Source organism: Misgurnus anguillicaudatus, chromosome 25, assembly GCF_027580225.2.
Source record: "Misgurnus anguillicaudatus chromosome 25, ASM2758022v2, whole genome shotgun sequence".
NCBI lineage: Eukaryota > Metazoa > Chordata > Actinopteri > Cypriniformes > Cobitidae > Misgurnus > Misgurnus anguillicaudatus.
The window spans coordinates 24,228,217-24,253,666 of record NC_073361.2 but is presented as its reverse complement, the minus strand read 5'-3'; the positions used below and the strand labels follow the sequence as shown (position 1 = coordinate 24,253,666).

The window sequence follows — 25,450 nt, the reverse complement described above, 5'->3', positions numbered from 1 at the left end:
TGCCATAATCAACAAACATGTACTATCAATCACAATTACACAAATTCCCATTATGTCAACCTCTGCGTTTAGCTTCCTGTTTAAAAACCTCAGGATTTCACTCCGGCATTACTTCTAATACGAAGCTTATTAGCATTAGTGTGTTTTGGCACCGGAACAAGTCATTTAAGAAATGATTATCCTGTTTAAAACAACAAAAGCACATTATATGTGTCAATACCAACGCCACAATAAGAGCATGATTAGACCAAGCATTTATTTTATTTGCCTCCATTCAACGTACGACCGTGTGAATTACGTAATTGTATTCAGGTCAAAGCAGGAGGGGAGGGAGGTGAACCTTTGTTTGCTTGCCGACGGTCTATATTGCATCCGTGCACGCAACACAAAGGCTTGTTTTTTCTCACGACTGCTGGATTTATATCTCCGATTGTTCATCTCGCTACAAGTCAATGAACATTTGAAAAAAATGAGGCAGGTTTACAGAGTTTCCGCCTCTTTAAGTAAACAAACACTGAATAGAGAAAACTATCATCACAGGTGAAATCACACAACTAGAATATTCGTATTGTTTGAGCACAGCTGTACTGGATGTAAAGCACACGTCGGATGTGACCTGCAAACTGTTCACTAGATAGTCAGCTTAACTAAACATGACCATCATTCTCTCCAAGGCATCAAATGCATAAGTCTTTATAATCAAACCAATCAAATGCCTGAACTGACTCGGTCACTCATACATAACTTTACACGCTGACATAAAGCTGGCAGTTTGCTTTACACTTCTCCACGCTGCGATAAACTGGGCCGACTGACGGCACACAACCACCATCCCCATCTGAATTTGCTGTAACACGCTCCGCAGGGAAAACCATCTTCCACCCGCAAGAAAGTCCAACTCACGGTGAGAGACAGAGTTGCCTAGCAACCTGGCTCTTGGAAACAGGCAGCAGGAGCCATTTTTCATTTTGTATTTCAGATTTGAAATCTAATAGCAATAATTGTGAGGCGGGGAGAGAGCGACGGATGCATTTGTGTGTCAGTATGTATGGAATATGATTAAGCCAATTCATTTGCTTCATCATACTTCTTTCTTCGAATTACATTTATACTGTAAACATTGCATCTGTGTGGCAATGAATTGAGCATTCGGGGCTTTAGATACATAACTTTCATTATCAATAGTAAATTCAATATTCAACACACAACACACAAATAAACAACACATACTATTTAAAATAGCAGCTACCTCATATACAGTGCCAAGGGTGTAGATTTGGTTTGAACATTGGGGAGGGGGGTTAGGGTGACAACTGTGCATATATTTTTATTAAACATTGTATAAATATTTTTTGGGTGGGTTGTAATTGTTCGTTTTGATTATTAGGGGTTAGTTTCCCCAGAAACTACACCCCTGTAAAATATAATGCCACCATTCACTACATCCTAATTTCATAAGTGTAATGAAAAGAAAGAGCATTACTTTCACCACTATGAAATAGTAGTTGTGTCTATTTATTAAAAGACTATGAATGAAATGAAACAGCTAGGCTCCTATAGCTCAGTGGTAGAGCATTGTGTGCAGCGTAAAAGGTTGTGGGCCTGAACCCAACGAAAACTCATACTAGTAAAATCTATACTTTGCAGCGCACTGTAGTCACTTGAAAAAAAGCATGTGACAAATGCGTAAATGCAATCGATACAAGGGTCTAATATTTAAGAAAAACATGTGTATCATTTTAATATTTTACACATTGTATCTTAACTATTTAAAGCCCTTTTCACACATACATTATGAAAAATACACAGATAATAGGTCTGGGATTTGTCGATAACAATGTCACTGCAACGAAAAACACGTCCATATGTCATTGTTCCTGATTTTGTTTAAAGGATTAGTCCATTTTATTAAAAAATCCAGATTATTTACTCACCACCATGTTATCCAAAATGTTTATGTCTTTCTTTGTTCAGTCGAGAAGAAATTTTTGAGGAAAACATTTCAGGATTTTTCTCATTTTAATGGACTTTAATGCACCCCATCACTTAACAGTTTTAATGCAGTTTAAAATTGCGGTTTCAAAGGACTCTAAACGATCCCAAACGAGGCATAAGGATCTAACTAGCTAAATGATTGTCATTTTTGGCCAGAAAAATTTAAAATATGCACTTTTAAACCACAACTTCTCGTCTTCCTCTAGTCTTGTGACGCACCAGCGCGACCTCACGTAATAGCGTAATGACGTCAAAAGGTCACATGCTACATATATATGAAACGCACATTTGCAGACCATTTTAAACAATAAACTGACACAAAGACATTAATTAGTATCATTTGACATACAACAACTTCGGAACGGTCCTCTTTCTCCACACTTGTAAACACTGGGGCGTAGCTTGCATACGTCATCCGTGACCTTTTGACGTGATGACATATTACGTGAGGTCACACAGGTGCGTCACACGACCGGAGGAAGACGAGAAGTTGTGGTTTAAAAGTGCATATTTTTATCGTTTCGCTAGATAAGACTTAGATTTAGGGTGTTTTCACACCTAGTTCGTTTGAGCCCTCCAAACGCTCTCAGAGCAGTTCAGGGTGTATATGTGAAAAAACCAAGTGATCTCAGACCCCCCTAAAAGGACCCAAAAGCGAACCGAACTCAGACCACTTCTGGAGGTGGTCTGAGTACGGTTCGCTTTTGGGTTCTTTTGTGGTTCGATTTCTTTTTGATATGTGAAATCAATGAGGTCCCGGTCCGTTTCGCGTGTGGTTTTGACATTGTATCAAAATAAACTGCTGCAAAGAAAGCTGGGGTCTGAGTTCTTATGAAGTTGTGATGTGAACAAGAAAGGGTCTGAGATCACTTCAGTCCTGAAGAGGACCAAAAAAAGAACTGGGTCCTCTTTTGAGTCCACTATATTGTGAACACCAAAAGGACTGAGGTCACATTCGGCTAGTCCCTTTTCTGGTTCTGGGTTTGGTTCTTTTAAAATGAACTATATGTGAAAACACCCTTAGAGTCCTTTGAAACTGCTAAACTGTTAAGTGTTGGGGTCCATTAAAGTCCATTAAAATGAGAAAAATCCTGAAATGTTTTCCTCAAAAAACATAATTTCTTCTCGACTGAACAAAGAAAGACATCAACATTTTGGATGACATGGTGGTGAGTAAATTATCTGAATCCTTTAAACAGGACAGGTTACGGGACTATTACCGCAATGTTACTAGGTCACCCTCCCAAACATGTTTGCATATACACAGATGGCACTCTGGCAATTTTATGGCAATTTTATGGCATCAATGCGCTGTATGAAGGGGATTTAATAAACATCACTGCTCTTCAGAGACTTTACCTGTATTCACCTCTAAATGCACAAAACAAGGCAAAATGTAATAGACGTCTAGCCATTGCCCAAGAATAGACAGTGCGCATAGTACTTTATAAACAAAATGAAAGCAAAAACCTTGAACACCTGTTGGAATGTCATACATCTACAAGTTATTTTGGTAAAAACGGTAACCAAATTCAAGGTTATTTAGAGTAGAAGTGGTTACTAACAGCCAGATTATATTTGGTATATAGTTAGCCGTCATTTAACTGTCTTTGTTTTTGCTTGCTGGGTAAAAATGAGGAGGTCAAAAGTCCCAGTGAGGTAACCAAGTTAAGTCATATGATAAACAGAAACATGACCAAGTTAATGGGTTTAAATCTCAAACACAAATACCGATAAAATCTACTTTGAATGCACTGTAGGCCTACGGATGAAAGTGTTTGCAAAATGCATGAATGTAAATGGGTGATTCTCACGAAACCATTGAAACACCACGGCACTAATGATTTTAGCTTTAAAATGTGTAATATAGTAACATTAAAAAGCATCAGAATTAACACAATACTGTGTTCTACCTTGCACAATGTGTGATTTCAACATAAGAATTTATAATTGTAAATTTTATCTCATTTTCTGCTGAAATTCTCATTACCGCAATGTGTCAGGCTGTGTTTGAACATGCGTTATGTTGTAATTTAATCAAATTAACACAAAAATATTAAGAAAAAAAATAAATGGATGTTTTGCTAGACTACTTTAGATGACAGAAAAAATATTTACAGAATATTCATGTATAATAATAATAATGCCTGATGTTCTCATCCTCCGCAACACTTTTTGAGAACAGTTTAAGCACACATACAGAATTTTAATAAAGTTTGATTTTGAGTGACCAAGCACATGGACCAGTTACTTCAAGATGGCTACCAGGTAAGATCATTTTTTACAGTTAATTTGAAATATTGTCTTGTCAGAATGCTTACACGACATTTTGATTATCATTACCGCAACAGATGCTTATTAAATGTTAATTTAATTAATAGAAGCATAATACTTTGATTTTAAATGCATGTGCAGAATCTCCAAATTATGTTCTTTCAGGTTTGTCATGTCATTTTGAAAATATGTCAGTGTTGATGTTTTCTGACTGTTGCGGTAATGAGATTTTTTAGGACTAATTTTTTAAATTATGTTACAAAAAGTGTTAAATGATAAGTAAAAGTTTTTAAATTAATGTTCCCATTTACTCCAGACTTTGTTTTTCAATGTCTGGTGGGAAAAAAAGTAAATTTAAGCAATTTTTACATTTTCATGCTTGACATTTTTAAAACCAAGTTTTCGTGAGAATCACCCAAATGTACTTAAACGAAGCTTCCTTAAGACAGATTATTAAACTATTTCTTCAGGCAACCCACCGACTATTACATTTATATACATAAATACCAAACACTAACATAAGTAAGTAAGTAAAACAGAAAACGCCAACAGACTGGACACAGGATGCTAAATCACAAGAGGGCTCCAAGTTCCAATTTAGAGCCGTACAAATCTAAAGCGAAGCACAAAGCGACTATTGATGTCACAGCTAATGTGTTTCATGTACAAATGGGAAAACACCATCAGGGGACTCAATTAGGTTTCAACGTTTCCAAATATCATTTGAACAGAAACGGGCAGGACGTAACAATGAACACCCAGGCTGAATCTATGGGGAAGTACGTTCCTTCTCTCTTACAGCAAGTCAATACTGAGGAAATATTGTAAGATGAATGCCCCGCCGAGAGCAGGGCTGACACAGCCAATAAGGGCAGGAATGTTCCCCTGTAGAGCACACAACCCTACACACAGAGACATCCATTGTAATCGACTACGTCAGATACAGTGGGCGAAGATGACTCCTCGGGGCATTTTAAACAGGACTCGGTAAAAGAGCTTGGGGTCTTGTGATCTGTCGCGAACACAAAGCCAAGAGACATTTCAAAACTGAGCCTGTTTACTTTCTTACCTCGTGCACATGGTCCTATTGTGCATTATTTATAATTTCAAAAGAATAAAGTTAAAATAATCAAATCAAAATAACTCTCTGAAATGACATCATGAATGTCGCACGTAGGGCTGCCACACATGATTAAATAATCGTCTCATCGCAATTGTTTGACCTCATCGCGATGATTTCAAATCACCGCAATGATTGCACATCTCTTTAAAAACACAAGGGGGAGCTGCAGCGCCTTTATAAACGAGACCGTAGATGGCGCTTCTTAACTGATAGTGTAACGTAACATATTGCAACTTAGAATTTTCAGTTTTTGAAAGATATATTCATTAAATAATTACTTTTAATTATGTGTTATGTGTAGTAATATTTACTGCCAGGTAAACCTAGCAAAAGATTTAATTTAAATAATCACAACAATGTGTAAAATTATTTCATGAACAAACAAAAAAAATATGAGAATTAAACAATAAAACAGGCAATTAATCGGCACATTTTATTAGGGATGCACCGAATCCAGATTTTTTGGGTTCGGCCGAATACCAAATCCACTGTTTAAGATTCGTCCGAATCCGAATACCGAATCCTACTCGCATCCTTATTCTATTAGCACAGTAAAACACATTAATGAAGTAAACAACGTCCACAGAAGTGTATTTTTCATTTTATTTGATTTTAACTGTAAAAAAAGGATAGGTAACGTTATGCCAGGATGGCAAGTGGGAAAAACTATTTTGGCAATTACCATAAGCCTATGCATAGTGAAAGCGATGCGGTGCGATGCGCTAGTTTTTTCCAGGTGCGTCCACGAAATGTGAACCGCAAAAAAAGCACTTATCTCCACGTCAGCACCCGTTGTGTGTAATCAATAGCCTCGTGACGTCGACCAGCGTAGCGCAAGCCTAGGGTTCGGTGGAAAAAAAAATCGAAGATTCGGTTAAACCCGAACCCCGTCAAAAATCCTGGATTCGGTGCATCCCTACAATTTATTAGATAAATAACCGTCAGCAAAATTTTAGAATCGTGACAGCCCTAGTCGCATGGGCTGTGAAGATAAATGTTACCAATGGCCAAGCAGATATAAGGGGATTGCTTTATGCTACTGTTGTAAATAATGTAGCCTTTCCAACATCTTGCTCAGTGGTAGGGCAGCACAAAAGGTCATGGGGTAAAAAATGTTTACCTTGTAATGCACTGTAAGTCGCTTAGGATAAAAGCGTCTGCTAAATGCATAAATCGGAACTGCAAACTCACATTCATGTCTAGCTCCCTTTAGTAAATGCCCCATTTTTCTCTATTCGAACATTTACTGATAGATCAAATTAAGTCCCAGCCCACATTTTTATTAAGTTTCACTCAGAAATGAAGAACGGAGAAGAAAAACATACAACCTTTCTGTTTGGCTGTCCGTCATTCCCTGGCTAAAGAACTGAGGAAAACTAAAAAGTATGCACTAGAGTTTGTAACCAGCACATGTAATTCGGTACAAAAGGCAGAAGGGGTTTAAGTCATGCGTCCTGTTTGTGGAAAAACTCAGAATTATTACTTTAGAAGTGTCTGTGATCTAACAGCTGCAGGGAACGAATCTGTGAAATGTACCTTACGACAATGATTTAATCCCAGAATGCATTTGGGCTGTTGGGAGAGGCCCAATGTGTGAGCTGAATTCAAGAAAGCGCCACAGCTGACAAAAGCGCTCTTCACAGTGGATATACAATCACACAACCGCACTCATACATATATACAGAGCGGGCCTGCAGAGGAGTAATATAACACCCAGGGAACAAGGTGCCACGCCTGACCGCGCCGAGCTGAGAGTGAAAAACACAGAAAGAGAAAGAGAGAGAGAGAGAAACAGCAGAGCCGAGAAACACTATCCCACCTCACTGCTTTGTGTGCATCAGAAAAAGGCCTTTTAAAGCAAAATTCACAGGAGCGGTGAGCTCTTCATGGGACAAGAAGCATGTTTGAGTGCTCTTGTAGTATACGTGTGTGTTATGATAAAATGCTATTTTGAAAACACAACCGATTACCTGAAGTGACCCCCTAGAAGCATACGGTTACCATAGCCATTCTTGCGTGACGTTTTGAAAGTAGGTCCATCATTGAGCTCTAACATTATTTATAAAAAGTACAGTGGCTGTAATATGGTATAAGAATATAGGTTATGGTATTGGTTTTATGCATTTTCTGCACAAACAATAACTTGTGATTCACTGAATGACTCTTATGAGTTGATTATTTTAACAGATTGGTACAAATGAATCACAAGCTCGGTTTGAATTGATTTGAATCAATCTAATGAATCAGTCATTACTGAATAAACAACTGACTAGCATAATGATTCAAAGTTTAGTTCGAAATGTCATTTGCGAATGCTCGTTTTTGAAAAATAGTAATTTAATTAACTAAATAATCAAATTAAATAATTATTAGTAAATATATTTAACTAAAAAATGTGTATAGTTAAAACACTTTTTAATATATTTTAATAGGAAAAAAGTGATGTCTAAGTGAACAAATTATTTAGTTTTAGAGCTGTCAAGAGATTAATTGTTAATAACTGCATACAAAATAAAAGTTTGCACAATATGTGTGTGTGTGCATGTGTGTGCGTGTGTGTGTGTGTGTGTAATTATTATGTATATATAAATACACAAACATTCATGTATATATTTAAGAAAAATATACATACATACATACATATACACACACACACACACACACACACACACACACACACACACCTATTTTGTATGCAATTAATCACAATTAATCGTTTGACAGCCCTATAATTTTTTTAAAGATGCATAAAAAAATTTATAAAGACAAGGGATGGTCACGAGTAATCGATTGCTCGAGTATCACAAAAACGATGACCGTGTGTATAATACATGTATGTTGTTTTAAGGCTTAATATTATGTCTTATAGAAAACGCTTCAGTTTGTGTTTATTAACACTTTAGTTTCACTTCATCACGCAGCTATTCCTGTTAGAGGTTTCTGTAAAAAAAATATTTAATTCATTAATAATCTAGTATGTGTTTATTTTTCTGTCAGTTTCTTTAAAATTAAGTTTTATTTAAGTTTTTTAAATATTTTATTTTCACCATGACGCCACGCCCCTTTGATTGCCCTCCCCCAGTTAATCGAGTACTCATTTTTCAGAGCTATGGATTAATCGCTATGAAAAATATTAACGACAAAAGAGGATTTTATTTTGTCTAACAAATACCTTAAAAGCTGAGTGTTTGTCAATTTAGTACCATACACCTCATATTCTGACGGTAAATGTAATCTGAGGGGACATTAAAAGCAAATATTGTACAAATTTCCCAGCCTTGATGCATCACTTTTGGCCACTACTGTAGATTTAAACTCTTAAAAGTTCTTTAAAAACAATACCATCATTGAAATTACCATGGTACTTTGTAAAGGACCCAATAGGTGTAATGCTACGTACACACCAAACGTGTAGCATCGCGTTGCTCTCTCTAGATTACTCGCGGGATTTAACTTTGTGTCATGCGGATTTTTTGCTTGAGTTGAATATTTTCAAGTTGCAAGAAGGTGCGTTTGAGGCGAATAGCGCGTGTTTTCGTGTCAATCGCGCCACCCAATTCGTGTCATTCGCATCGCCCCGCGCGAGGACGCGTCTGATTGCGTCTTTGCATTGACTTTGTATATAATCAACTCGGGCAAATCGTTGAACTCACGTTTGGTGTGTATGCCCCATAAGAGTCATGACGTGTACAGAGGTTGCTTACAAAGCTGTCCTACACCAAGAGTCACATCTGGTCACTTGGGTGAGGGGTCCAAAGACGGTTGGCCGAATAACCACCAAAGAATCAAATGTCAACCCAACACGACTTCAACAATCACATTATCATGAGAAATGCATTGCATATTCCAAAGAACAGGTTTAGTGTGTGGACACATTTCATGCAAGAGAACCACGCATGCCTTTCCCCCAAACCACCTCTCAACAATTCATAACAGCTTCTCTCCATTACATACACATTTCCGCAGCTTTATATCAGCCCAGCAGAAAAGCTGGGGCCATTGGCCCTAACAAAGGATTATAGAAGCTTAGCTTCTCTTTTGAGATTCAAAGTTCTCTGACGGTTTGAAGAATGGGATTACATCTAACAAAAAAAAAACACAGTTGTTTCCCCGGTTCTTTTGAGGAAAACTCTTTGTTGAAGCCTGGTATCGATTTATGTCAAGGGGTCTGACTCTACGAAACGTGGAAATGACTCTTGTTTCAAGAGTTTCTGAAAATGAGATTCTGTTTCGTGTGATATGGAGTGAGAGGTGACAGGCTGGATAACCGGAAATCAGGTTTATTTGAGAGAGAGAGAGAGAGAGAGAGCGGTCGAACGTCTAAGGTGCTGGTGAAGAGATTGGACGTCACAAACTCGCCCTGGGAAACGATGTTGTCCGTGAACTGTCACGCCTCACTGCGCCAGGTGTAAAATGTCAGCGTCTGTCAACCGTGACTTTTCTAAACCCAATCCTTTTAATAAAATTCAAATGCACAAAAATTAGATTAAATAAAATTCTGAATTTCATTGACATTTCATCACCTTTAGATTTTATTACAGCATGCAAGTTTAGTTTAAGTAGCAAGCATGGCGTTTTAAAGGAGATGACCTTTTAAAGGTACGGTTTGGTGACCTGGAAATGATTCAGCATTTTGGAAGAACACTCCACCAAAGCTCCCATACATCATTATTCGCACACTTTGATGTCATACAATCACTGTCTGTAAATATGTGACCGTGTCTGTGAAATCCAGGCTAAGGTCTTAATCTATTTTTAAGATTAGAGTTTGATTTCAATCATTCATTTCAATCTTTTACATGACCTTAGTCAATATTAAAGATATTATATATGTTTATTTTTTTAGAGAATGTTTTTTACATTGTATGTAGACAACAGTATATGTAGACAACAGTAAGTCACAAAAAAATTACGGGTTAGATGGGTTTTTACAGGCAAGGTCACGTAATTCAGTTTGTCTCTCACAAAAAGCTATCGGATGTCTTCAAAGGGCTTTGAATATATTCAAATATTCTACATTTCGAATATGTGTACGTATAGAAAGGACATATGGATGTAACATATGTTTTAAACCCTTTTCAGATTATTAAAGGTATAGTTCACAAAATGAAAATTCTGAAAATGTACTCACCATATTTTAATGAACACAAAAGAAGATACAAAACGCAATAAATCTATTTTGACTAATTTGTGTAAAAATGTGTTTTCTATACCAAGAAAATCACAAAATGAAAACCACTATTTTCTGTTCCAAACTTTCAGATAACATCTTTACATTATAGTAACAGTAAACATTTTCAAAGATTTCTTATAAAAACTGATTATTTTTTCCGCAATTTTATTTTTTCAAAATGCAATAAATCTATTGAATCAATATATAATTGTGCATTTATCTTTGCCATGTTATACTCATTTAGTTGACTAGTGGTATAGACTGATAAAAAATAAACATTAATGGCATTAATCAAAACACTTAATTTGTCATATTAAGGACACTGTCATTGCTGCTGTCATCCTTAGGACGTCATCGCTGAACTTTTTTGGACAGCGATCAACTGTAAAATGTTTTGGTCCTGCTTGATTTTTGTTGACTTTGAGTAAAATAATGGAAAGTTTTTCATAAGATCCCCTGGGGTCAATATGTTAACATGACAGAAGCTTGATACTGTCGTGTGAGAGCAAGCAACAGCCGACATTTTTCCTTCGCCTGAGTGCCTCTCACGTAAATTATTTGATTTTGATGGCTTAAGTTTCTTCCCCGCCACAGAAAAACACCACAGGTTTATCAATGCCATCAAAATCAATATTTTGTTTTTGTTTGTTTGTTGATCCCGAATTACAAAGTATTTAAAGCGCCACCCTTATTGTTTACAATGCGTGGAATGGTGCGCTGTGATTGGTTAAGCGAATTTATTGAATTCTGCAGAGAAGGCGGACTGGCGTCTGTTGCAGTTTGGAAAAAGATGACAGAATAACACGGCTTGTGTAAAATTAAGAATTGACTTTTTAATACTGACCTGATACAAAACAAATTTTGGCGGTAACACATTTTTTTATGCCGTTTATCACGTTTTGAAACCAAACTCTTATTTTGATTAATGAGAGTAAGCACACAGATTCAATGGATTTCTGTGGGTACCGTCAACTGTCTGCTTCAATGCTGTCTGATTTATCAAAATATCTTCTTTTGTGTTCATCAAAATAAAAAACTCATTCAGGATTAGAACAACATGAGGGTGAGTAAATGATTACAGAATTTTCATTTTTGGGTGAACTATCCCTTTAACAATGCTACGTCTCTAGCATTTACTGGCTTTTGGTTGAACTATCCCTTTAATGTCTGAGATTGTTTAAGAAAAACAGGGAAAGTACGTGATTTTGTCTCAAATTCTTTCCTTGGCGATAAAGCAGAAATCAGATCCATCAGGCGGCCTACTGGTGTGGCTGATATCAACGTTTGAGTCTTATCACTAAAGCATAGCTGGGCACGCATTCTTCTCTCAAAGCATCTGAAGTGCATTAGAGCACAAAAGCACCTGCGTTTTACGGCACATTGAAACAAACTACAGAGGTATTCGCCAGAGATGATGCCAGCAAGAAATTTCAAACTGCCATTCCTGCAGGAATGAACGGTGAGATAAAGTCCTGACGACGGCACAACAATATGGTCTGGACGGATCTGTCCAGGTGGTGCTCTGAAAAACAACTGCATCACAAAACCAGTCCCACGAAATCATGTAATATTCAACACACAGCAGACTTCAGAGGAAGAGCAAAACCAAAACGTGATTCAAAATTCGCTGTCAACCCCAATGATGGATTTGGAAACGCTGGACATTGGAAACAATGGATTTTGGAAACGGTGGCATTCAACAAACCCTATACCAATGTTACGGTAAAGGTGTTTAAATGTGAATTTAGGTCATGGAACGAGTGACAGATGTACCTCGAACAAAACAAAAACACAACTCATTGCAAATCAGACTAAAGCAGGCAGAAAAAGCGCAGCTCTCCACATCCCCATGGGACAAAGCCCTGGCATTCTCATACCACAGCCTTCACATGCTCCTGAGTGCTAAAAAAAGGCCTGTTCAGAGACCGCCTATGAATAGAGCGCATTGTCATCCACGGGCCTTAATGCGCCCATGGTTTCACAGAGGCAGAGCCTCTGGGCTGGCGAAGCTGAATAATTAAAGAAGAGTTCTGCATTGAAAGATTCAGGGTGCAGAGCGGCAGGCGGTCTGGCGTGACTCACGAGCCTCCGTCGCTCGTCTTTTATTCCCTCTATCTGTCTCTGTTCAAAAAGCACTGACCGGTTGTGATGCCGTGCCTGCCGTGGAAAAAGTGAGATAATTTCCACGGTGTCCTCTAGCGAGGGGCGTGACTGCAGTTTTGGAGCCACCGCCAAGTGCAATCTGTTAGCATCTGTCCTACAATATCAAAGAGGATGCCACATTTTGATCCCTGATAACTGTAGATGTGTTCCTATGAAATGAGGTGCCTAACTAGACTCGTAATACAGAAGCTGTTTCAAATCTGACAAACATTATAGGGGGGTAGTTCCACCCAAAAATTATTTCATGACAACTACCTTATCCCATATTGTGTGTGTTGGTGTGTTTTATGTACTTTTAATGCCTATTAAAATATTATTTCATTAGCTTAGCAACATGGTAATGCAGGGTTTCCCGCATCACTTTGCAGTTCGGGCGGCCCGCCTAAGCTGGGAAACCCTACTGCCTTAAAGGAATAGTCTACTCATTTTCAATATTAAAATATGTTATTACCTTAACTAAGAATTGTTGATACATCCCTCTATCATCTGTGTGCGTGCACGTAAGCGCTGGAGCGCGCTGCGACGCTTCGATAGCATTTAGCTTAGCCCCATTCATTCAATGGTACCATTTAGAGATAAAGTTAGAAGTGACCAAACACATCAATGTTTTTCCTATTTAAGACGAGTAGTTATACGAGCAAGTTTGGTGGTACAAAATAAAACGTAACGCTTTTCTAAGCGGATTTAAAAGAGGAGCTACATTTTATGGCGTAATAGCACTTTTGGGAGTACTTCGACTCGGCGCAGTAACACCCTCTCTCTCCCATTATGAGAGGGAGAAGGGGAGCGGACTTTTCAGAAACCAATGGGTGACATCATGGACACTACATCCATTTTTTTTACGGTCTATGGTGTAAACGCAGCATTAGAGGTTTCTGTTAAAACCATTTAATTCATTAATAATCTAGTATGTGTTCATTGTCTGTCATAGTTTCCTCAAAATTAAGTTTTATTTGAGTGTTTTTAATAAAAATATTTACATTTTCATCATGACGGGTACGCCCCGCCCCTTTGATTGCCATGCTCCCGGCCCCGCCCACTCCTACCACCTTAACTAAAAAAATTTCTGCGGCAAACCCTGGTGATGTCATACTCTATTGCAGTGGTTCTCATAAACTTTTTGACGTTTAATAAAATGTCATAAAACTGGGGTCCCCCTGGCACCTTAATTTGAGAACCACTGCTCAATTGGAATTAAACCTTCCTGTGAGGAACGCTATATGTGTCCTGAGTTACTGCCTATGTAGAGCGTTCCAATTCAGTCACTTATAAGTTTCTATTTGGGTTAGGATGTTGCCTTAGAAGGCAGCTGCCTATGTACACAAACTTTGGTTCACTGTTGTTGTTGTTTTTTTGTCTGACTTTCAAGCATCTCATCTTCTTCATTTCCTTTACTATCCAACATTAAAAAATGTGCCATAGAACAAAATGTAAAAATCTGGGGCCACTAACGCTTTAACAACCCGTGCTGCAGTGTCCAAAAACACAAAAGCACATTCTTTCCCATGCAGGGAATGCAAAATTGAAAACAGTGAGCGTTGGCCAACAGCTCTCTTCTATTTTTTTCCTTTATCTTTCTGTTCGTGTGGAGAGATCCTACGCAGAGTCCTGTTCTCTTTCAGTATGATGTTAATGCTCCAATGCTCTGATATTCCAGGATTTGTCATTGATATATAAACCTGTACAGAGTCACATATTTGGCAATACGCCCCGGCCGGATTCACGAGCTGCGGGAAACGGTTGGGAAAGAACCATACACGCTAAACTGACAAAACAGAACAGTCCTATTTTAAATGGTGTAAATAGTATTTTCATTGGCAGTTCTAATTACAGTTGGCTTTTATCCGAGCACATTCGCCATTCTTAACGGACTAAACACGGGCCACATTTGTCCTGGGGATGAACAAATGGTCCGCTCACATTGGCTTTAATCGGCACAAAATCCTCCTTTCTTGTACCATAATACCAACACAAATCATGGCCTGAAGGTCCGTCAAAATCCCCCGCATTCAAAATGCTCCCCTGACCCTGATTTCATCATTACCAAACTCATTTGGATACAAAATCCCAATAATTGAAGTTTATGACTAACTGAACATTATGGTTATTACCTATGAATGAGCACATCAGAGCTGCTATGATGACAAAACAGATATCGATAATAGAGATGGGCAAACTTACATACATTCAGAACCGACTAGTCGGTGTGTTTCTTAAATGACTAGGTGACTAATCGCTGTTAATGATTTCTTGAATACATAAGCTTGTTTCAGGGACATCTCACCCTGCTCGCACTACAATAAAACAAAACGCTTGGGTCTCAAAGTGCATATCCAGAATGGCAAAAGTGAGAGTTCAGTGTCTACAAAGTTTTAACAATTGGAGTTAAGCTAAATCCTCATCTGTTTGTTTTACACTTCATTTCTTGCCGTTTTGTATTATATTAGTTATTTCTAGCGTTCACTCCACAAATGGAGTTTAAAACAAGTGATGATACGGATCAAAGCTCTGTGGACAGATAAGAAAGAGAGAACGGTTCTCTGAGGGTTTGGAAACACAAGCACATTGTTTCTGAGCATTGCTGTGATGTAAACAGAGGACCTGATTGAGACCACATGTCGGTTTTTGCGGCGCCGTGTGAAGTCGAACACACCTAATGCATATCTGCTGCAGATCACATGATTTTGATATCAATGCATGTCACATAAATTGACCTCAACGCATGTCACATAATTTGACCTCGATGCATGTCTGCTGCAGAATCAGATCACATGATTTTGATCTCAATGCAGGCGAGCTGCAGATGATCATATGATTTTGAATTTTGATCTCAATGCATGTCTGCTGCACATCACATGATTTTGATCTCAATGCATGTTTGCTGCAAATCACATAATTTGGTCTCAGTGCATGTCTGCTGCAGATAATATAATTTGATCTCAATGCATGTGTGCCTCAGATCACATGAATCTGACATCAATGCAGGCTTGCTGCAGATCACATAATTTTGATCTTAATGCATGTGTACTGCAGATCACATGATTTTAATTTCCATGCATGTTTGCTGCAGATCAAATGATTTTGATCTCAATGCATGCGTGCTGCAGATCACATTATTTTGATCTCAATGCATGCGAGCTGCAGATGATCATATGATTTTGATCTCAATGCATGTTTGCTGCAGATCACACGATTTTGATCTCAGCGCATCATGCATGCTACAAGTCACATAATTTGGTCTCAGTGCATGCGTGCTGCAGATCACATTATTTTGATCTCAATGCATGTTTGCTGCAGACCACACAATTTTGATCTCAGCGCATCATGCATGCTGCAGACCACACACGATTCTGATCTCAATGCATGTCTGCTGCAGATCATACGATTGTCATCTCAATGCATGTCTGCTGCAGATCACACGATTGAAATGATCATCTCAATGCATGTCTGCTGCAGATCACATGATTTTGACCTCAATGCATGTTTGCTGCAAATCACATAATTTGGTCTCAATGCATGTGTGCTGCAGATCACATGAATCTGACCTCAATGCAGGCTTGCTTCAGATCACATAATTTTGATCTTAATGCATGTGTACTGCAGATCACATGATTTTCATTTCAATGCATGTTTGCTGCAGATCAAATGATTTTGATCTCAATGCATGTGTGCTGCAGATCACATTATTTTGATCTCAAGGCATGCGAGCTGCAGATGATCATCTCAATGCATGTCTGCTGCAGATCACATGATTTTGATCTCAATGCATGTTTGCTCCAAATCACATAATTTGGTCTCAATGCATGTGTGCTGCAGATCACATAATTTTCATTTCCATGCATGTCTGCTGCAGATCACACGATTCTGATTTTAAATGCATGTCTGCTGCAGATCACATGATTTTGATCTCAATGCATGTCTGATGCAGAATTAGATCACATGATTTTGACCTCAATGTAGGCTTGCTGCAGATCACATGCTTTTTATTTCCATGCATGTCTGCTGCAGATCGCATGATTTTGATTTCAGTGCATGTGTACTGCAGATCACATGCTTTTCATTTCCATGCATGTCTGCTGCAGATCACACGATTTTGATATCAGTGCATGTGTGCTACAGACCACATGATTTTTGACCTCAATGCATATGTGTGTTCGACTTTGTGGTGTTTCGCAAGAACTGACAGGTGTATGACATCAAAGTACCATGAGAGCAATTCGACAATCATACGGAGGACTCTGCTTTCGAATCGCCCATGCGGTACTTTGATGTCATCCGCCTGTCAGTTCTTGCAGTGTCGCATTAAGTCGAACACACCTCATGTCTGCTGCAAATCGCTTGCCTTTAGTTTTTCATTTCCCCCCATTACCTCTCCCCAATGCTTTATATCTGGCTCTCCAACCTGGTCTGCCACGGGTCATACAGATATTCTGCCCCAAATCAGTCCCAGGCATATTTAAATGCTCAAACACACAATATTTTGCACTGCAGTGTTTACACTTCTCCAGAAATTCAAACTACAAATTTAAATGCTGACGGTTTTACAAGCATTTCCATCTAAAACAAAACAGGCCTCTTCTCTCTGCACGGTATTCTGTGTTCATGAAGGGCAACTCAAACATCTGTTAAGTTTTAACACCAACTTGAGTGCATGTGCAATCCAATGTGATAAAATATTTTACTTATTAAACGTATTCACTGACAATTTTACCTCCAATTAGAAGTTTATCAGGGCTTAACAGCTGAATTAGAGCCGTGAGCTGACAACCTTTCCGAGCGGTTACCTCGTGCATTCCTCAAACCCGAGTGAAAAAATGTTTATCGCTGGAATAATTTATCAGAAACATCTGAAGATACAGACGTTAAACACTTCAAGCTGGCCAGGAAAGGTTTCTCCATCTAGCTCTGAGTCAAACGTTTCATCAAGTGCATTATCAACAAGGAGAGAAATACAGAGTCCAAATCAGATCCTCCAAACAGGAGTTCGCTTTCAGCGGAGCCAACTGTGCAAATGACGCAATTTCAAGTGTTCGTGTTTGCCCTAAATTCTCATTATGATGTCATAAAGCCCAGGTGTCCCCCGTCCTATTTACATAGCACGTTTTTTCCACCCGGACAGAATGCAGGTTCACCAGCCGAGGGAAATGAGCTCACACCTTTCGCTTAGCACAGGGTTAAAGGTCAATACAAGCAGGATGTGAAGGTTTACATGAAGGCTGCGTTAATGCTTGGTCAGCGTGCTTAACATGCAGCTGTGTCTTCGCATGAAGGTTTGGTTACATTAAGTTACAGTTTAAAACACAAACACACATCAAAAATATGGAAGCAATCCAATTCCCTGTACAAGTCGTGTAGATGTGCAGCAAGGTGTGAAATTGTTAACCACGTCTCATAGAGCAATATACGGCATCTATGCTAATAAATAGGGCAAATTTGAAAGTTTATTAAGTGAGATTCTGGATTTATGACGAAATTCAGCACTTTAACCGTGGATTTGAATAAAATGAAGCAGTTTGAGCTTGTCTGATCTGTCTCCCTCCCCTTAGATGGCTTCACTCATGCTACGGGTTGTTAAACTGATACGTTAAGATTATCTTGCATTTCTCATCCCATAAAGTCACAACAAAAACAACAACGAAGAAATGACGACCCATGCATAGCATGTGGGAAAACTGGATATGTACAGGCATGTACGGAGCTTGTGTAACTGTAACACATCGTTGAAGAGGGTTATTTAGAGGTAAAACATATGCTAACAAGATTTTGCACTCCAGCGGGATCGTAATTCGTACGCACGCATGAAATATAATCTGTTTGTTTGGGCGAAGAAAAACAACTTTGGAATACCAATCCAAATATCTTAACATCCAATTACATCTTAACATCTGCTTTGAGTGGGAGGTCACTGGGGTCAATGGACAGCAGCGATTGGATGAAAGTGACGGATAAGCAGTTTGGGGGTCATCAGCAGTATGACATAATCCCACGTGGCTAACAGCGGTCAAAGAAGATTTGCGGTAACAGATCTCCTTTGTCACGCTTTAAAAAAAGACACAAGTGCAAAGTCTGTACTTAGGAAGAGAACCTGTTCATTTTCATCTCAACATCCAAAAACTGGCATCATGACACGTCAGCAAATTTTCCACCCAAACTTGCATCGTGATCTGAATCGCTAACATTTGACTTTTCTCAATAATGATGATACAGAAACAGATTTTTTTAACTACTGTAAATAAATGTACAGTTTTACTGTAACAAAATTCTGTAATAAAACTGTCATAAAGCCAATACACTAATACTATGTATCTTACATTTCAAATTAAATCATTTTGCGGGGTGAAAGTTGACCTGCACATGTTATTGATACACTTCATGTATAAGCAGTAGCATGAGGAAGTGAGAAGAAGAGGAAAGAGGAAATATTATGATGTGCTGCCATTGTAAACAAGGAAGACTGTTTAATATGCATTTTCTATGGAATACCGCTGAAACCGAAATGGAGACGGAAACCAGGACTCTATGTGTTCCCCCTACAGAGACTAAAGAGAGGGAAGACAGGAAATGAAGTCATACCAGGTGCAATCCACACATACTGTAAGTATTTTTAAAACAATATAAATGTAAACGCATTCAACTCATTACAAAACCAATCAATCGCAAATCTCCAACAAACTGTAGCTAAACTAGAGAAATGCTGTCTGTCTGGCACGACTTACGAATAATTTATGGCATTTACTAAATGTCATGATCTCCCCATGTCCAGGCACAGGTGACAGGCAGCGACATGACCTCACGCGACTCCACAACCCCACCGTGCAGCCTCTGTCAGCTCTCATCAGAAACCCATACACACCTCTGACAATTCCCCTATCTTCTTCTGTAGTGAGCATGCTGTACAGCAACGCTAAATACGCAATGCACAATGTTCGATTTAAAGAGCACCTATCGTTCGATTCACGATTTTACATTTCTTTTGGTGTGTAAGTGTGTGTTGGTACATGTTAACGATATGCAAAAGGTTCAAACCCCTAAGTAAACGATGACGCGGGTTATCATCTAACGTAAATTAGCTGCAACAAACACACGGATTGTAGGCAACAATTTACTTCCTGGGTCTGTTGACGTGGACAAGACCAATGCTAACACTAACTACTGTTAGCATTGCAATGTGAGCGAATCTTTTAAACATGGTAAGGAGCGTCACATTTCCTGCTGACATCAGAGGTATTCAGGCCAATCACAACATACAGATTAGCTGGCCAATCAGGGACACAGCGCTTTTCCGATCAGTGCGTTTCAGGAAGAGAGGTATATCAGGAGCTACAAAAATGTACAGTATGTGGAAAATAATGTGTTTTTTTAACCATAAACCATGCAAGAAATTGTATATTTAGTGTTGTTTTGGGCAGCCCTTTTAGTCTTTTGGACGAAAATGCTTTTTAGTTTTAGTCACATTTTAGTCACTTATAAACAAAAAGGTTTTAGTCAAGTTTAAGTCAATGAAAACGCAAAAAGGTTTTAGTCAAGTTTAAGTCAATTTTAGTAAAAAAAAGTCTTTAACAAATTAATTTAGGTTAAAAAGTATTGGAAATGGGCTTAGGCTTGACAAGTACATACATGTAAATCCTTAAGCTTACCATGAAATGTGTCACAATTGTATGAATTGAATGTACATGATATGCTAACAGCGTGACTTGTTAGTTACCTTTAAAAAATATCAGTGTGATGAGCCTTTAGGTGCCGCTTGAGGTTGGTGGTATTCTTTCCACCTAGTTTGTGGCCACATTTACCGTCTTCTCCCAACATGCATTCAGTTTTTGTTTTTGATGGATTATACTGAAAGTATGTCCATAAATCATCTCGTCGTTTCCGTTTATTGGCGTCACCGCCACGGTCCTTCGAATTCGCCAAAGCCGCAGGTGTGTTGTTGTTGTGTGAAATCTGGTGCGCGGCATGGCGGCAGCCGAGTGGTGGGCAAACCCAAAACAAGGATAGAAAGCGGCAGCATTAATGATACTTTTTAGCTAAAAACAGACAGATTTCATGCAAAATAAGCAGAAATTACATGCATTGTTAACGTCAGACTTATAATCATTTTCGTTCCGTCTCGTCAACAAAAACTGGAAAGCCTCTCGTCATGTTATTTACCCTAGAGCCATTTTTAGCAAGTCATCGTCATAAAAAAGGTGCGTCAACGAAATCGTTTCGTTATCATCATTGTTGACAAAAACAACACTGATTGTATTATACCAAATACACAAAATAACAATGTTTTTCCGGTTTTTCCTGTGCATCCTAAAAAATTTTCTGAAAAATCAAAACACAGAGAGTCGGACATAAAAACAACAAAACGTTTTTGATATGGATCTCAGGATGATGAGATGAGAGACCACTTTCTTTGTTAGCGAGGCAGCCAATCAGCAAGCAGAATCTGAATGATGTTATTCTCAAAGTTAAAAATATTCTCCCTCACTGTGTGGGTTTAAAAAATATAACATATCACAGACACCTTGTAGCCAATATGTTTTCAGCTAACATTAAACCATGTAGCATGCTAATCTTGGCTTTTTTTAACCCTATGTGTGAAATCCAGGCTAAGATCATTTAATCTAATTATGAGATAAGGAGCATCAAAGTAGTACTAGTCATAGCCTTAAACATTTAAAAAATTGTGTTTATTGCTGTAAATTACCGATTTTGAGATAAAGTACTAAATTTTTTTAATTTATAATACTGAAATTAATGATTTTACTGCCATTATGATTTATTATTTTGCACAAAAAATACCAGAAGTTGGTTTTCTAGCATTTATTACAATCTTTGAAATGGCCTTACTCCGTCAATATTAAAGATATCAAGGATATATTTTCACATAACATTCTTTACGTTATGTAGAATAAAGTTTTTTATGTGGAAAACAGTAAGTTACACAGAAATGTAACTTTAACCGGGTTTTTACAGAGTAGGTCACAAATATCCTCTAAAAAAATGCAGAAAATCTAAAAAAAAAAGTCTGCAGATTCGGTCTGGGCCTAGTAATTCCTTTAAAAATGCATTAAAAAACTAAAGCCCTGGATGTAACCATTTTTATATGTGTGCTGAAATACAAAACCCCTCTAAGAGTTTAACTCTTAAGAGTTTCTATGGAAAAACAGCATTTTCTAGTAGCGTTTCTACATCCTATAAAACTTGTGACTATTAGTGTCAAAGGTGCAAATGATATCAACACAGCCATAAACGTCTCAACACAGAGATATATTCCTTTCTGATTACTGTCTCAAAAGAAAAAGCATTAAATCTGTGGTCAAAAAGAAGCTCTTTTTTCCACAGCCAGCATGACCCCTGTTTAACAACTTAACCTTTTCACTTACTAACAGTGTTACCCTGAGGGTGAAATCAGATCCATTCATCCTTTATTTGGCATGAACGAGACTAATACCGAGTTGAAGAATTTGTATGCATTAAAAGCCTACCAGCAAAGACAGGAGGCCAAATATTCTGCAAGAGACTTCAACCTGTGGCACCCAATGAGTGTCTATATTTTTTTATATCATTGTTAAGCACCGACACAAATTCCTTGTACGTAAACCTGCAGTACTTGGCAATAAAGGTTATTCTGAGATATTAAGATGCGCTACATCCCACAATGAATCAGAACTGTGATGGTTCAGATCCTCCTGTAAACATCTAAGCCTCATGAACACTGAAAGCAGTTGTTCTTCATGCCGTATGCAAACCGTAAGTCCAACAGTTAGTTGCAGAAAACACAAAACTGCCCTTGAGGACCTTGCGGGTCAGAAAACATGCAAACCTTCGCAAACTGATGAGCAGACGTTTGGTAATTTTCAAAGTCTTTCATCCTGTGCCAACACACTGAGATAATCACCTCTCCATAAGCGCACTGCTGAACAGCACCACAACCTAAGCTGAAATAGCAAGCGAGCATCTTATTTCCACGAAGGCAAACAAAAACACAAGCAAAGGTTCAGAAGCATCGTGCAGGGAAAAAGCAGAATATTCATAAATGCTTATAAATTCTGCTTTTTCATATTTTAAACCAAGCAAAAAGGTTTCACTGAGATTCTGAATACGACACAACTGAAGCATTGCAGTATATGCAGTAGAGTATATATATGTAGTTCACATATTGTGCCACAGACAACTACAAAAATCAGGCTAATTTAAAACACTACAGCCATAAAAGCTGATCGTTATCTTTCCAAAGAAGCAGTGATCCATATCGGCAAGTCTTTCTTCTCTGCCTTTTCCCTATAGACACACATTTGACAGTACAGGACTGTTTTACTTTAAAGAGATCACAAATAAATACAGAAAAATGACCATGTGGGCCTACTTTACATAATGTACTGAGACATATGAGACCACAAGTGTCTAAATCATTTCATTTTACAGACTGGTTTCAAGCCAAACTCAATACACCACACATCTTCATGCTTTTTCAGGCCAAGGACCCCTTAATGAACAGATAGGAGGAGCAGGGGCCCCCAGTACATTTTGGCCAGGCCTATAATAACATGTATTAGTGTCATACACGGTCAGAAAAAACTGTCACCGGGACTGTACCCTTTCAAAAAATATTTTGTAATACCACCACGATGCCCTGTTGAAGATTCATATAATACACCAATAAATTTAAAGCAAGAATATCTGATCTATCCATTCATGTGTCTTTATAGAGGTTGGTGCAGTATCAGGATGGTATGGAGAGATGCAGGCCTGCTTGTCTGCTGGAACTTTGAGGCTGGGTTAACAAATGCACGAGCACTTATCGCCTTAAATGGTTGAGATCGACACACAGTGAACAATCACGCATGCCACACACACACAAACACACACACATATTGCGAAGGATTGCCAGACGCGAAGAAAATACATTAGCGACCAGTTAAGCCAATTCAGATTGCTTGTGTCATGAAATGTTAAGATGATCACCGTTGACACGACTGAGGTAAAAAATAAAGCTTTTGTTAAAGAAATAATATACAATGGCTATTTAATTGACATTCAAAACGATATAAATATGAATTGCGGGCTTTGTATGACGATGACAATGCATCTGAGAGGAAAACTGATTGTTTACCTTAATGCCCCTGCTGTACGCTATGATGACATTATAAATGTATAACAACACAATCACGTGCATTAAAATTATATGACGGGATAAATTAAGGTTCAATGACAGCATATGAGTGATGGTCCCATGGGAACGCGTTTTTTGAAAACCCAAAATCAATTCTGAAGTCTTTGAATGGTTTCCTCAAGGTCAATCGGAATGGACACAAACAGTGCATCGTAACAAAGGAAACGCGGCGGGATCAAAGCGCCGCGAATCGCCGAAGATTTGAACGCCTTTGCGAACGCGGTAATATTTGCCTCCAACATCTGGTGTTGGTTGTGTCGGTATGGTGGAGGTGCTGGTGGGTTTCGGGGTGGGAGGAGTAGGAGGGGGGCAGTTAACGTATCCCTCCGCAACAGACGTATTTTTGAAAGAATAAGTCGTTAATAACGGCAACCGTACCTTCGGATAACTCCAGCTCCAGCTCAGCCAATCTCGCCCGCACTTCCAACGGAAGGGGCAGCGCATCGCGATCCGCCATTGTCCGTTCACGGGGGGAAAAATCACTCTCGTCCTCTTTCTTCTGCTCTCTCCGCCGACTCTTTCAGCGCTGCTCCCGTTTCTCCGAGCCGCAGCGGTGCATAAGGAGGGCTGTGGGAGACGCGTGTCCAAAAGCGAACTGAACGATGAACGGAGATTTTCGGAGGTCTCTCTCAACGAAGCCCCGCCATGTCTGAAGGGCTCCGCCGTTAGAGTCAGCAGGGTGAGATGTGGGCTGTCAGTACGGTAAAGCTCGGTGATCACAGTGGTCTCTCTCTCTCCCTCTCTCTCTCCCTCTGTCACTCTCTCATGACGCAAAGCGGGTGATATGTACAACCACAAGAGGGCGATAGGAACGCCCTGTTCATTTTAGCATAAACAATTTGTGGTTGCGAATATATTGTAATAAAGTTTGAATTTGTCGCAAATCTTTAAAGATCTTTTGTTTACGTGCTCTTATAGTTTCTTCCTCGGGATAATAATAATAATAATAATAATAATAATGAAGTTTGGATTACATTAAATAAATGATCATGATACAATGCTTTGCAAAAAGAATGTTTTGATAATGTAGTAAATAATTTTTTGTATTAGATAAGCAATAATTGACAACAGGCCGTTGAATTATGCGAAAATAATGCATACCCACGGTGGTATGGCCAGGTTCACAACCGTTACACTGCGGGTGTGCATTATTTTCAAATAATTCAAAGGACCGGAGTCAATTATTCCTCTTATACCACGGTTACCACAAACATTGCTCTGGTGCCTATTTTTAAGACATTTGAAAAGTTAGGTGTGCGGTTATCAGAAATTAATGCATACACACGGAACATTTCTCAGCCAATCAGAATACAGGATTCAACATATCAGTGGTATAAAAGAAAATAATGCACTCCCAAGGTGGTTATGCTCGTCATGCCGTTACACCGCGGGTGTACATTATTTTCGAATAATTTAAAGGACCGGAGTCAATTATACCACGGTTACCAAAAATATTGCTCTGGTCTGGTGCCTATTTTTAAAGGGATAGTTCACCCAAAAATGAAAATTCTGTTATCATTAATTCACTCTCATGTGTTTGAAATCTGTATGATTTCTTTGT

At 38.6% G+C, this 25,450-nt stretch overlaps 1 protein-coding gene across 13 annotated transcripts in view; it reads right to left on the bottom strand.

Moving 5' to 3' along the window:
* The window catches only part of dip2ca (disco-interacting protein 2 homolog Ca), a 132,080-nt gene extending 107,425 nt beyond the window's left edge, over window positions 1-24,655 (bottom strand). For 8 of the 13 annotated variants that reach the window (XM_055181493.2, XM_055181496.2, XM_055181497.2 and 5 more), the window contains exon 1: window positions 24,268-24,655. In XM_055181493.2, the coding sequence (XP_055037468.1) occupies window positions 24,268-24,346 (79 nt within the window). In that variant the 5' untranslated portion in view covers window positions 24,347-24,655. The remainder of the gene's footprint in view (window positions 1-24,267) is intronic. The other 5 variants (XM_055181494.2, XM_055181498.2, XM_055181500.2 and 2 more) reach the window with 1 other exon arrangement.
* Window positions 24,656-25,450: the final 795 nt, after the last annotated feature.